The following is a 14,478-nucleotide window of genomic DNA, read 5'->3' on the forward strand; positions in this document are numbered from 1 at the left end:
CAGTCACACAAACGTCAGTCGCACAAACGTCATTCGCACAAACGTCAGTCGCACAAACGTCAGTCGCACAAACATCAGTCGCACAAACATCAGTCACACAAACGTCAGTCACACAAACGTCTGTCGCACAAACGTCAGTCGCACAAACGTCAGTCACACAAACATCAGTCACACAAACGTCAGTCACACAAACGTCAGTCACACAAACATCAGTCACACAAACGTCAGTCACACAAACGTCAGTCACACAAACATCAGTCACACAAACGTCAGTCACACAAACATCAGTCACACAAACGTCAGTCACACAAACGTCAGTCACACAAACGTCAGTCACACAAACGTCAGTCACACAAACATCAGTCACACAAACGTCAGTCACACAAACATCAGTCACACAAACGTCAGTCACACAAACGTCAGTCACACAAACGTCAGTCACACAAACGTCAGTCACACAAACGTCAGTCACACAAACGTCAGTCGCACAAACGTCAGTCTTGACTGTGACGACAATGAACGCAACCTCCTCTCCGGTGTGAACCAAAGGTCAAAGTTCAGCCGCTGCAGGAACATCTATTGCTGCTTCAGTGAAGACGATCAACGTCGAGACAATAAAAGTCTCTGGAATGTTTACTGTTTGTGTGTTTGTTGCTGAAGCTGTGAACCAACTAGTAAAGAGCCTGTAAACGCCTGTCATTCATCCGTCAATCATCTGTCAATCATCTGCCAATCATCTCATATAGAAATAAAACAAACATGTTTGTTTGACCTTCAACTTCTTTTTCTGTCTTATTTATCATTTGTTTTATTGTTATTATTTATCACGTTTTTCTTTAATAATGGATTTATATTTATAAATATCTAGTTATTTTCATAATATTATTTAAATATTAAAATATATTTATTCATTTTGAATATATTTTCAGATTTTTATTCGTATTTGTTCTCATTAGTGTTTTCAAAGTTACATCTTTCACGAATTAGACATTTGTTCTTAAATATAACATTTTGAAATATTAAAGTTTATTAAATGTTAAAATACCTATTTTCTTTAGTAAATAATTAAACACATTTTATATTTTTTTCAGTTCACATTATTTATATTTTAATTAATTTTGATGCTATTTTATGAAAAATAACAATAAATTAAATAACAATTAAGTATTATCTTGAGTTTTCTCTTACGTAGTATTTATTTGTACAGTCATACGTATTTTAACGATAGAACTAATATTATTAATATTATTAAAACTTACTTCAGATCAATCTTGTGTCAGGATCCGTTGCCGCGGCGACGCATGAGAAACTTTCACTGGAACCTGTCGAACCGACACATGTCGGCCTCGGGGCCAAACGTGGCCCTCGTGTTGACGGCCCTCGTGACGTCATCTCTAACTTTGTTTATGTTTTGCCTTCATTCCATGTTTCAAACTCTGTTTGTTGCTAACAAACTAAAATTAGCTTCACAGACTTTCACAGACGCCAGGAATTCAATGTTTTGTAAACTCACCCGATAGCATTCTGGCTAATGTCTGCAGGCTAATGCTAACACGCTCATTTTTAACTTTGCTTTATTGGTTTGTGTTGATAGTACAGATGTGACTTGCTAAGCTACCTATGTGCTAACTGCTATGGTAAAGACTATGCTACATACTATGCTATGCTAAATGCTATAGTTAATGCTACACTAGATGCAAGGTCAGGTGCAATCCTAGATTCTAACTGAATAATACGCTAAATGCTTTTGTATAGCCTAAGCTAGATGCTAACTCCTCCTGGTGAGTCGACCCTGTAATGTTTTTCGTTTTGTGATAGTCGCCGGCTAATTTCTGCTAACGGGCTAATGCCAACATGACAGTTTTAGCTTTGCTTTATTGTTTGATCTTTTGTGTTAATCATTTAGGCCATGCTAATGTGAATGGCAAAGCTATTTTCTGTGCTAACTGCCAAAGAATGTGCTAAATACTATTAATACTAGTTAATGCTACACCAGACGCAATGGCAGGTGCGATCCTGATGATCCTAGATTCCTAGAGACGTTTAATGCTAACGTAAAGCCTATGCTAAATGCTGATTCCTCCTTTTGAGTCGGCACATGAATGTTTTCGCCTGTTTTCTGATAGCGCTGCTATGCTAAATGCTACAACAGATGAAATACCAGTTGTCATCTTAGATTGTACTGAAAAAAATAGCAAAATGCTGCCACAAATGCTATGCTAAAGACTTTGCTAAATGCTACCCTAGATGCAGCACAGGTTGCTGTGCTAAATGCTACTGAATAAAAAGCTAAATGCTAAATGCTAGATGTTTCTGATGAATCTGAGTTAGCTAGAATAACAACATGAAGCTACTGTGACGCTCAAGCTAACCCTCATGGACTGAACCTCAAATTCCTCCATGATGTGTTTGGAAGTGAGTTGACCTTGAAGAGAAACTCCTGAAGGTCACACCAGGACTTCAACACAAACACAAAGAGATGAAATAAAAGTTGATATTTTCATGTTTGATGGAAGCTTCGCAGGGATCAACGCTGAGGGATTAGATGGTGAGAGACGAGATGACAGTGGACGAGCTGAGGGGCCACTGGGGGGCCTCTGGGGGGCCACTGGGGGGCCGAGGTTAATCTGCCCACGATGACCTGCTTTCAACTGGAAACACTTTTGAAAACACTGTTGAAAACACGCTGACACGTCGACTTATCTCACTTTCGACGCTGCAGGTTCTGAACGTCTGGTCGTGTTTTTATCTTCAGCTCCGGACGAACGTTTATCAACGTTTATTAGGAACTAAACTACCAAATAAACAAATGGAGGATTAGCTGTCAGCGCCGTTAGCATCATGATCACAGAAGCTAAACTTATTTTCCAAATAGTATTATTCATTAGCATCATGCTAACAGAATATAAACTTATTTGCTTAATTAATATTATTCATTAGCATCCTGCTAACAGAAGCTAAACTTATTTATTCTATTATTATTCATTAGCATCATGCTAGTAGAAGCTAAACTTATTTTCCAAATAGTATTATTCATTAGCATCATGCTAAGAGAAGCTAAACTTATTTTCTCTAATATTATTCATTATCATCATGCTAAGAGAAGCTAAACTTATTTTCTCTAATATTATTCATTAGCATCATGCTAGTAGAAGCTAAACTTATTTTCTCTAATATTATTCATTAGCATCATGCTAGTAGAAGCTAAACTTATTTTCTCTAATATTATTCATTAGCATCATGCTAGTAGAAGCTAAACTTATTTTCTGTTATTACTATTCATGTTAAAAATACTCAATTAATATTCAAGTAACTAATTATGTTTTATCGTTGAGCAACAAAGAATATTAACTTAAACAATAGTTCAATGATGTTAACAAAAGTGAATAAAAACATCTTTATTTATTAGCTTTTAGAGTTTATTAGAAACACATAATGTTGTTATAATTAAAAGTAAATAATTACATTTTCTTTCTGTGAAAAAAAGTAAATAAACTTTTAGTTTTTTTTTTCCTGGCAAAATATTTTGTTTAAAATGAAAATAAAAATGAGTGAATGTTATTATTATAGTTAACATCATAACAAAAAGATGTAAATAAATGAACAATAAAATAATAATAAATGTCCACAAAACACAAATGAAATGAAAGTAAACAGAATAAAAAAGAAAGTCAATGAAAAGAGAATAAATCGTAACAATGTGAACTTTATTCAGTTTAAAAAGTGAAAAACATTTTCGTGAAAACACAAAATACACCAAAAGTGACGACAAAGGAAAATATACAAAAGAAACAAAAATGGCTCGAGAGAAAAATACTGATATGGAGAATGTTCTCGCGGATACATCCTCGACCTTGACCCCCTTCAAGGTCAGATCCGGAGCGAGAGAGGAAAGAGCTTCTAGGACGAGCGAGGACGTCTTCACTTGGTCCTCATCTCCAGCCTGGTGCTGATGTCCACGCCGTTCAGGTCGTAGTCGTCCGAGGCGCCGCGGACCAGAACCTTCATGCGCTCCGGGAAGTCGTCGAACTTGGGGTACAACAGGAAGTCGTACACGAGCGCCGCCGCCACGCCTCCGCACATGGGCCCCACCCAGTAGACCTGCGACGCACACACACACACACACACACACACACACACACACACACACACACACACACACACACACCTCAGTCAGTCCTGAAGATACTGGACTCTCTGGTTTCCTCCGGACTCACCCAGTGGTTGGTGAAGTCGTTCAGGATCAATGCTGGTCCGAAGGTTCTCGCAGGATTGATGCCACAACCTGTGTAGCTGATCTGAGAACAACACGCGTGTCAGAAACTACACGTCAATTCAAGGTTCACAACACACAATAAAAACACAATGAATAATTATTTCAATTTAAACAATCCAGTTGTGATCACAGGACATGAATTTAACAGCTTTTTTCTCCGCTAACAGCTATGCTAAATGCTATGCTAAATGCTACACTAGATGTGATGCTAGATGTTTACTGCGTAATAAACTTAATGCTAAGCTAAATGCTAACTTTAATATTCTTGTGTTTAGGATTATTTTAAAATGAAAAAATCGTTTCTTGGATTTAATTATTTATCAAATTTGGTTCCTTTTTCAAATGTTTTTTAAAGAATAAAAACAAAATATATTCATTTGAAATATATAAATATAAATAGAAACTTTTAAAGGAATTCATGGAACATTTAGTTGAAATATTTAAAACATTGAAAACTCAATTTAAAGATTTAAAACTTGTGTTTAGCAACTTTTATACACACACTTACCTACACACACACACACACACACTCACCTACACACACACACACACTCACCTACACACACCTACAAACACTCACACACACACTCACCTACAAACACACACACACACACACACACACATCTACACACACACACATACACACTCACCTACACACACCTACAAACATACACACACACACTCACCTACAAACACACTCACACTCACCTACAAACACACACACACACACACTCACCTACAAACACATATACACACACACACACTCACACATACACACACACACTCACCTACACACACCTACAAACACACACACACACTCACCTACAAACACACACACACACACACCTACACACACACTCACCTACAAACACAGACACACACTCACCTACAAACAAACACACACTCACTCACCTACACACACATACACACACTCACTCACCTACACATTCACTTACACACACTCAGCTACACACACACTAACCGCACACACACACACACACCTACACACACACTGATATACAAATACACACACCCACTAACCGCACACACACACTCACCTACAAACACAGACACACACTCACCTACAAACACACACACACTCACTCACCTACACTCACCTACACACACACACTCACCTACACACACACACACACACACACTCACCTACACATTCACCTACACACACTCAGCTACACACACACTCACCTACACACACACTGATATACAAATACACACCCCCACTAACCGCACACACACACTCACCTACACACACACACACACTCACCTACAAACACACACACACTCACTCACCTACACTCACCTACACACACACTCACCTACACACACACACACACACACACTCACCTACACATTCACCTACACACACTCAGCTACACACACACTAACCGCACACACACACTGATATACACACACACACCCCCACTAACCGCACACACACACACTCACAGCTGCCAGGTGTCCGAGGCACACGGACAGTCCGATGGCGAGCGGCGCCGACCCGGTGACGTCACTGCGCCTCTTGTCGGTGACGGCGATCACACACAGCACCAGCTGGAAGGTCGCCAGCAGCTCGATGCCCACGCCTTGACTCGGGGTGACCCCGGTCAGCTGCGCAAACACAAGGGTCACGGGCCTGAGAGGGCACACCTGAGGGGGTCACGACAGGTACTCACGGCGTTCAGGCCGAGCGCCGAGCTGGACTCGGGGCGCGTCCCGTACACGATCCCGCTGGCCAGCGCCGAGCCCAGCATCTGGGCCACGATGTACATGAGGGCCTTGAACAGGCTGATCTGGCAGCTGGCCAGCATGCCCAGGGTCACGGCCGGGTTGAGGTGGGCGCCGCTGATGTGACCCAGACTCTGGGCCAGCGTGGCGATGGCCAGGCCGAAGGCCAGCGACACCTTGACCTCCTGGGCGCCGCCGCTGGGGTTCCCGATGGCGGCGGTGATGCTGAGGAAGATGAACAGGGTCATGCCCACCAGCTCGGCCAGGACGGCCCGCCAGAACTTCTTGCTCTTGATCTCCCTCATGGTTCTGATCCGAGACGAGTGAGCGACTCTAGCAGCAGCAACAGGCGGGATTTATACGCCCGGGGCTGATAATGGTGGAGGGGCGGAGCTTAGGGACCTGAAAGAGGCGCAGAATTAATGAGAGACGGTGCTTTCAGGGACCCTCCCCCCTGTCTCACCCTACACTCCCCCCTCACCCCCCCCTCACCCTCTACACCCCCCCCTCACCCCCCCCCCCCCCCCCCTCACTCCCCCTCAGCACCTCCCAGAACTCTCGCTCTTTGGACTTTTGTAACAAGTTCTGAAGGTTTTGTTTTTATTTCAGATCCAGAAACATTTGAACCAAACTTTTTTAAAACTTTTTAATTATTATTTCAATTTATTGAATTAATTTACAAATGTTTTTTTCTTTATTATATATGTTTTAATTCTTGTGATGTATAATAAAAGCATTTAATCCATCATTTCTACCTAAAGAAAGTGAACTAGTTGAACTTTGACTCCAGGATCAATGTCTCTGTGATCCATTATTCATGTCTGCAGACTTTATTACACTTTTATAGTGTATTTGAATCTATGATTTAAAATATATTGAACTTAGAAAATATGTTTTTGAATTATTGGAATTTAAATCTAAATATCAAAGTCTGTGTAAAAAAAAGTAAAATTCATTTAGAAAATATTCAAAGAATAATAAAGAAATGTTTGAATAAATGCTTCAAAGAAGTTAAAATATAATCTTGACTTCATTGTTTTCTTGATTCTGAAGATTCTTCACTTTTAACTGTTTATTATTATAACTGTGTTATTACACGAGTCCAGCAGAGATCCGGATCCTTGTAGTGAGTCAGTGAGTCACAGTGAGTCATAGTGAGTCATAGTGAGTCTCAGTGAGTCTCAGTGAGTTATAGTGAGTTATAGTGAGTCATAGTGAGTCATAGTGAGTTATAGTGAGTTATAGTGAGTCATAGTGAGTCATAGTGAGTCATAGTGAGTCATAGTGAGTCATAGTGAGTCAGTGAGTCATAGTGAGTCATAGTGAGTCATAGTGAGTCTCAGTGAGTCTCAGTGAGTTATAGTGAGTCATAGTGAGTCATAGTGAGTTATAGTGAGTCAGTGAGTCATAGTGAGTCATAGTGAGTCATAGTGAGTCATAGTGAGTCATAGTGAGTCATAGTGAGTTATAGTGAGTCATAGTGAGTCATAGTGAGTCATAGTGAGTCATAGTGAGTCATAGTGAGTCATAGTGAGTCATAGTGAGTTATAGTGAGTCATAGTGAGTCATAGTGAGTCATAGTGAGTCATAGTGAGTCTCAGTGAGTCTCAGTGAGTTATAGTGAGTCATAGTGAGTCATAGTGAGTCATAGTGAGTCATAGTGAGTCATAGTGAGTCATAGTGAGTCATAGTGAGTCTCAGTGAGTCTCAGTGAGTTATAGTGAGTCATAGTGAGTCATAGTGAGTTATAGTGAGTCATAGTGAGTCATAGTGAGTTATAGTGAGTCATAGTGAGTCATAGTGAGTCATAGTGAGTCATAGTGAGTCTCAGTGAGTCTCAGTGAGTTATAGTGAGTCATAGTGAGTCATAGTGAGTCATAGTGAGTCATAGTGAGTCATAGTGAGTTATAGTGAGTCATAGTGAGTTATAGTGAGTCATAGTGAGTCATAGTGAGTCATAGTGAGTCATAGTGAGTTATAGTGAGTTATAGTGAGTCATAGTGAGTTATAGTGAGTCAGTGAGTCATAGTGAGTCATAGTGAGTCTCAGTGAGTCATAGTGAGTCATAGTGAGTCATAGTGAGTTATAGCGAGTTATAGTGAGTCATAGTGAGTCATAGTGAGTCATAGTGAGTCATAGTGAGTCATAGTGAGTTATAGTGAGTCAGTGAGTCATAGTGAGTCATAGTGAGTCATAGTGAGTCTCAGTGAGTCATAGTGAGTTATAGCGAGTTATAGTGAGTCATAGTGAGTCATAGTGAGTCATAGTGAGTCTCAGTGAGTCTCAGTGAGTTATAGTGAGTTATAGTGAGTCATAGTGAGTTATAGTGAGTCTCAGTGAGTTATAGTGAGTCATAGTGAGTCATAGTGAGTCTCAGTGAGTCTCAGTGAGTCATAGTGAGTTATAGTGAGTCATAGTGAGTCATAGTGAGTCATAGTGAGTTATAGTGAGTCAGTGAGTTATATTGAGTCATAGTGAGTTATAGTGAGTCAGTGAGTCATAGTGAGTCATAGTGAGTCATAGTGAGTCACAGCGAGTCACAGTGAGTCATAGTGAGTCTCAGTGAGTCATAGTGAGTTATAGTGAGTTATAGTGAGTCAAAGTGAGTCACAGTGAGTCATAGTGAGTCATAGTGAGTCATAGTGAGTCATAGTGAGTCACAGCGAGTCACAGTGAGTCATAGTGAGTCTCAGTGAGTCATAGTGAGTCTCAGCGAGTCATAGCGAGTCATAGTGAGTCATAGTGAGTCTCAGTGAGTCATAGTGAGTCACAGTGAGTCATAGTGAGTCATAATGAGTCATAGTGAGTCAAAGTGAGTCACAGTGAGTCATAGTGAGTCATAGTGAGTCATAGTGAGTCATAGTGAGTCACAGCGAGTCACAGTGAGTCATAGTGAGTCACAGTGAGTCATAGTGAGTCATAGTGAGTCATAGTGAGTCATAGTGAGTCACAGCGAGTCACAGTGAGTCATAGTGAGTCTCAGTGAGTCATAGTGAGTCATAGTGAGTCATAGTGAGTCATAGTGAGTCATAGTGAGTCTCAGTGAGTCATAGTGAGTCTCAGCGAGTCATAGCGAGTCATAGTGAGTCATAGTGAGTCTCAGTGAGTCATAGTGAGTCACAGTGAGTCATAGTGAGTCATAGTGAGTCATAGTGAGTCAAAGTGAGTCACAGTGAGTCATAGTGAGTCATAGTGAGTCATAGTGAGTCATAGTGAGTCACAGCGAGTCACAGTGAGTCATAGTGAGTCTCAGTGAGTCATAGTTAGTCATAGTGAGTCATAGTGAGTCATAGTGAGTCAAAGTGAGTCACAGTGAGTCATAGTGAGTCACAGCGAGTCACAGTGAGTCATAGTGAGTCTCAGTGAGTCATAGTTAGTCATAGTGAGTCATAGTGAGTCATAGTGAGTCAAAGTGAGTCACAGTGAGTCATAGTGAGTCTCAGCGAACCACAGCGAGTCACAGCGAGTCACATCAGGTTTGTTGTGACTCGCTGAGACTCAGGAGTCGTTCATGAAATGATTCGTAAGAATCTTAAGATTCGGCCTCAAGGATCTTTTATCTTATCATGTTCGTTTATGTTCACTCGTGACCTTTGTGACCTTTGTGACCTTCTGCTCTTCTTGCGTCATCAACGACAACAACATTATGTCATCTTTAGCTCCGCCCCCTCCAGCCTCACCTTTCAGGTGTAGTATTTTTCACAGTACATTAAAAAGCGGATTCAGTAAAGTAGGGCTTCATAGTATTACTTACAAGGCTGAGCCACGTAGAGTAATACTATAGATTCTATACTATGAAGTATGAATCAGTATGAAAACAAGTATTAGATCATGAAGTATTATAATGTTTAATTACACAACAATACACAAGTACTCGTGCGGTTCAAAACTACTTCTTTGTGTTGACATATCGTTTGTAAATAAAGTTCTGTTGATAAAAGATTGTGTAGAAGATATTTTGAAGTGTGTAGATATTTTCTTACACACAAAATTGTTGTTTAAACAACTTTATGCAACATTTCTGGAGGGATTAGAACCGAAGACCGTGTGTGTGTAAGTGTTAGTGTGTGTGAGTGTGTGTGTGTGTGTGTGTGTGTGAGTGTGTGTGAGTGTGTGTGTGTGTGTGTGTGTGTGTGTGTGTGAGTGTGTGTGAGTGTGTGTGTGTGTGTGTGTGTGTGTGTGAGTGTGTGTGAGTGTGTGTGTGTGTGTGTGTGTGTGTGTGTGAGTGTGTGTGTGTGTGTGTAAGTGTTAGTGTGTGCGAGTGTGTGTGTGTGTGTGTGAGTGTGTGAGAGTATGTGTGTGGGTGTGTGGGTGTGTGTGAGTGTGTGTGTGTGTGTGTGTGGGTGTGTGTGAGTGTGTGTGTGTGTGTGTGTGGGTGTGTGTGAGTGTGTGTGTGTGTGTGTGTGTGTGAGTGTGTGTGTGTGTGTGTGTGTGTGTGTGTGTGTGTGTGTGAGTGTGTGAGAGTATGTGTGTGGGTGTGTGGGTGTGTGTGTGTGTGTGTGTGGGTCTGTGTGTAAGTGTTAGTGTGTGTGAGTGTGTGTGTGTGTGTGGGTCTGTGTGTAAGTGTTAGTGTGTGAGTGTGTGTGTGTAAGAGTGTGTGTGTGGGTCTTTGTGTAAGTGTTAGTGTGTGTGTGTGAGAGTGTGTGTGTGTGTAAGTGTTAGTGTGTGTGAGTGTGTGTGTGTCTGTGTGTGTGTGTGTAAGTGTTAGTGTGTGAGAGTGTGTGTGTGTGTGAGCGTGTGTGAGTGTGTGTGTGTGAGTGTGTGTGTGAGAGTGTGTGTGTGTGTGTGGGTCTGTGTGTAAATGTTAGTGTGTGTGAGTGTGTATGTGAGAGTGTGTGTGTGTGTGTGTGTGTGTGAGAGTGTGTGAGAGTATGTGTGTGTGACTGTGTGTGTGAGAGTGTGTGTGTGTGTGTGGGTCTGTGTGTAAATGTTAGTGTGTGTGAGTGTGTGTGTGAGAGTGTGTGTGTGTGTGTGTGTGTGTGTGAGAGTGTGTGAGAGTATGTGTGTGTGAGTGTGTGTGTGAGAGTGTGTGTGTGTGTGTGGGTCTGTGTGTAAATGTTAGTGTGTGTGTGTGTGTGTGTGTGTGTGTGTGTGTGTGTGTGTGTGTGTGTGTGTGTGTGTGTGTGTGTGTGTGAGTGTGTGAGAGTATGTGTGTGGGTGTGTGGGTGTGTGTGTGGGTCTGTGTGTAAGTGTTAGTGTGTGTGAGTGTGTGTGTGTGTGTGGGTCTGTGTGTAAGTGTTAGTGTGTGAGTGTGTGTGTGTGTAAGAGTGTGTGTGTGGGTCTTTGTGTAAGTGTTAGTGTGTGTGTGTGAGAGTGTGTGTGTGTGTAAGTGTTAGTGTGTGTGAGTGTGTGTGTGTCTGTGTGTGTGTGTGTAAGTGTTAGTGTGTGAGAGTGTGTGTGTGTGTGTGAGCGTGTGTGAGTCTGTGTGTGTGAGTGTGTGTGTGAGAGTGTGTGTGTGTGTGTGGGTCTGTGTGTAAATGTTAGTGTGTGTGAGTGTGTATGTGAGAGTGTGTGTGTGTGTGTGTGAGAGTGTGTGAGAGTGTGTGAGAGTATGTGTGTGTGAGTGTGTGTGTGAGAGTGTGTGTGTGTGTGGGGGTCTGTGTGTAAATGTTAGTGTGTGTGTGTGTGTGTGTGTGATGACACATGACGTCTTCACTATCTTCCAGACATACATCAGCTGTTTTGATTGACACATACCTGATCAATCAAATCTTTTCATGCTCGTCATTCTTTCTCTCAAAACATTTCTTAGTTTCACCAACAATTGTATTTTACTTTTGTAAATAATTTAGAAAAAAACAAGTTTTTCTTGTTGATTTTTAAAACTAATTTCTTTCCTTTTTCTTCTGTTTTCAACCTGTTTTTCTACAATAATTGTATTTTTTCTTAAAGTTTTACTTCATTTTTTTGGGCATTTTTCTGTGTTTTCAGTGTTTGTGTCTCTTCTGGTCCAATCAGCTGCAGCTTCATTAACATGTTCTGGGACTCGAGTCAATAAAGTTATTATTATATGAACACAATGAGAGTCATGTGACCCATCGTGTCATGTGACCCATCGTGTCATGTGACCTATCATGTCATGTGACCATCATGTCATGTGACGATCATGTCATGTGACCATCATGTCATGTGACCATCATGTCATGTGACCATCATGTCATGTGACCTACCATGTTATGTGACCATCATGTCATGTGACCATCATGTCATGTGACGATCATGTCATGTGACCATCATGTCATGTGACCATCATTTCATGTGACCTACCATGTTATGTGACCATCATGTTATGTGACCATCATGTCATGTGACCTATCATGTCATGTGACCATCATGTCATGTGACCTATCATGTCATGTGACCATCATGTCATGTGACCATCATGTCATGTGACCATCATGTTATGTGACCATCATGTCATGTGACCTATCATGTCATGTGACCATCATGTCATGTGACCTATCATGTCATGTGACCATCATGTCATGTGACCATCATGTCATGTGACCTACCATGTTATGTGAGCATCATGTCATGTGACCATTATGTCATGTGACGATCATGTCATGTGACCATCATGTCATGTGACCATCATGTCATGTGACCTACCATGTTATGTGACCATCATGTCATGTGACCTATCATGTCATGTGACCATCATGTCATGTGACCATCATGTCATGTGACCTATCATGTCATGTGACCATCATGTCATGTGACCTACCATGTTATGTGACCATCATGTCATGTGACCTATCATGTCATGTGACCATCATGTCATGTGACCATCATGTCATGTGACCTACCATGTTATGTGACCATCATGTCATGTGACCATTATGTCATGTGATGATCATGTCATGTGACCATCATGTCATGTGACCATCATGTCACGTGACCTACCATGTTATGTGACCATCATGTTATGTGACCATCATGTCATGTGACCATCATGTCATGTGACCTATCATGTCATGTGACCATCATGTCATGTGACCTACCATGTTATGTGACCATCATGTCATGTGACCATCATGTCATGTGACCCATCATGTCATGTGACCATCATGTTATGTGACCATCATGTCATGTGACCTATCATGTCATGTGACCATCATGTCATGTGACCATCATGTCATGTGACCATCATGTTATGTGACCATCATGTCATGTGACCATCATGTCATGTTACCTATCATGTCATGTGACCATCATGTCATGTGACCATCATGTCATGTGACCATCATGTCATGTGACCATCATGTTATGTGACCATCATGTCATGTGACCATCATGTCATGTGACCTATCATGTCATGTGACCATCATGTCATGTGACCATCATGTCATGTGACCTACCATGTTATGTGACCATCATGTCATGTGACCATTATGTCATGTGATGATCATGTCATGTGACCATCATGTCATGTGACCATCATGTCACGTGACCTACCATGTTATGTGACCATCATGTTATGTGACCATCATGTCATGTGACCATCATGTCATGTGACCTATCATGTCATGTGACCATCATGTCATGTGACCATCATGTCATGTGACCATCATGTCATGTGACCTACCATGTTATGTGAGCATCATGTCATGTGACCATTATGTCATGTGACGATCATGTCATGTGACCATCATGTCATGTGACCTATCATGTCATGTGACCATCATGTCATGTGACCTACCATGTTATGTGACCATCATGTCATGTGACCTACCATGTTATGTGACCATCATGTCATGTGACCATTATGTCATGTGATGATCATGTCATGTGACCATCATGTCATGTGACCATCATGTCACGTGACCTACCATGTTATGTGACCATCATGTCATGTGACCATCATGTCATGTGACCTATCATGTCATGTGACCATCATGTCATGTGACCTACCATGTTATGTGACCATCATGTCATGTGACCATCATGTCATGTGACCCATCATGTCATGTGACCATCATGTTATGTGACCATCATGTCATGTGACCTATCATGTCATGTGACCATCATGTCATGTGACCATCATGTCATGTGACCATCATGTTATGTGACCATCATGTCATGTGACCATCATGTCATGTGACCTATCATGTCATGTGACCATCATGTCATGTGACCATCATGTCATGTGACCATCATGTCATGTGACCATCATGTTATGTGACCATCATGTCATGTGACCATCATGTCATGTGACCTATCATGTCATGTGACCATCATGTCATGTGACCATCATGTCATGTGACACATCATGTTATGTGACCATCATGTCATGTGAACGATCATATCATGTGACACATAATGTCATGTGACCATCATGTCATGTGACCATCATGTCATGTGACACATAATGTCATGTGACACATCATGTCATGTGACACATCATGTCATGTGACACATCATGTCATGTGACCATCATGTCATGTGACCATCATGTC

At 41.3% G+C, this 14,478-nt stretch overlaps 1 protein-coding gene across 1 annotated transcript; it reads right to left on the reverse strand.

The window, feature by feature from the left end:
• Positions 1-3,690: 3,690 nt before the first annotated feature.
• On the reverse strand, positions 3,691-6,366 carry LOC148064234 (aquaporin-1-like). The gene is made up of 4 exons (XM_087810564.1): positions 5,971-6,366; positions 5,744-5,905; positions 4,218-4,298; positions 3,691-4,101 (listed from the first exon to the last, which is right to left on the reverse strand). Exons 1-4 carry the CDS (start codon positions 6,325-6,327, stop codon positions 3,922-3,924), a joined length of 780 nt encoding a protein of 259 aa, XP_087666690.1. The 5' UTR covers positions 6,328-6,366; the 3' UTR covers positions 3,691-3,921.
• Positions 6,367-14,478: the final 8,112 nt, after the last annotated feature.

This window comes from Callionymus lyra, chromosome 16 (assembly GCF_982586985.1).
Source record: "Callionymus lyra chromosome 16, fCalLyr1.hap1.1, whole genome shotgun sequence".
In the NCBI taxonomy this organism is placed as follows: Eukaryota; Metazoa; Chordata; class Actinopteri; order Syngnathiformes; family Callionymidae; genus Callionymus; species Callionymus lyra.

Excerpts from the sequence above, each read along its gene's own strand:
- LOC148064234 (XM_087810564.1), bottom strand. The coding sequence starts at position 6,327 with ATGAGGGAGATCAAGAGCAAGAAGTTCTGGCGGGCCGTCCTGGCCGAG. Across the intron at positions 5,906-5,970 it reads CGGCGCTCGGCCTGAACGCC|CTGACCGGGGTCACCCCGAG; the intron begins GTGAGTACCTGT and ends GTGTTTGCGCAG. Across the intron at positions 4,299-5,743 it reads GCCTCGGACACCTGGCAGCT|ATCAGCTACACAGGTTGTGG; the intron begins GTGAGTGTGTGT and ends TGTTGTTCTCAG.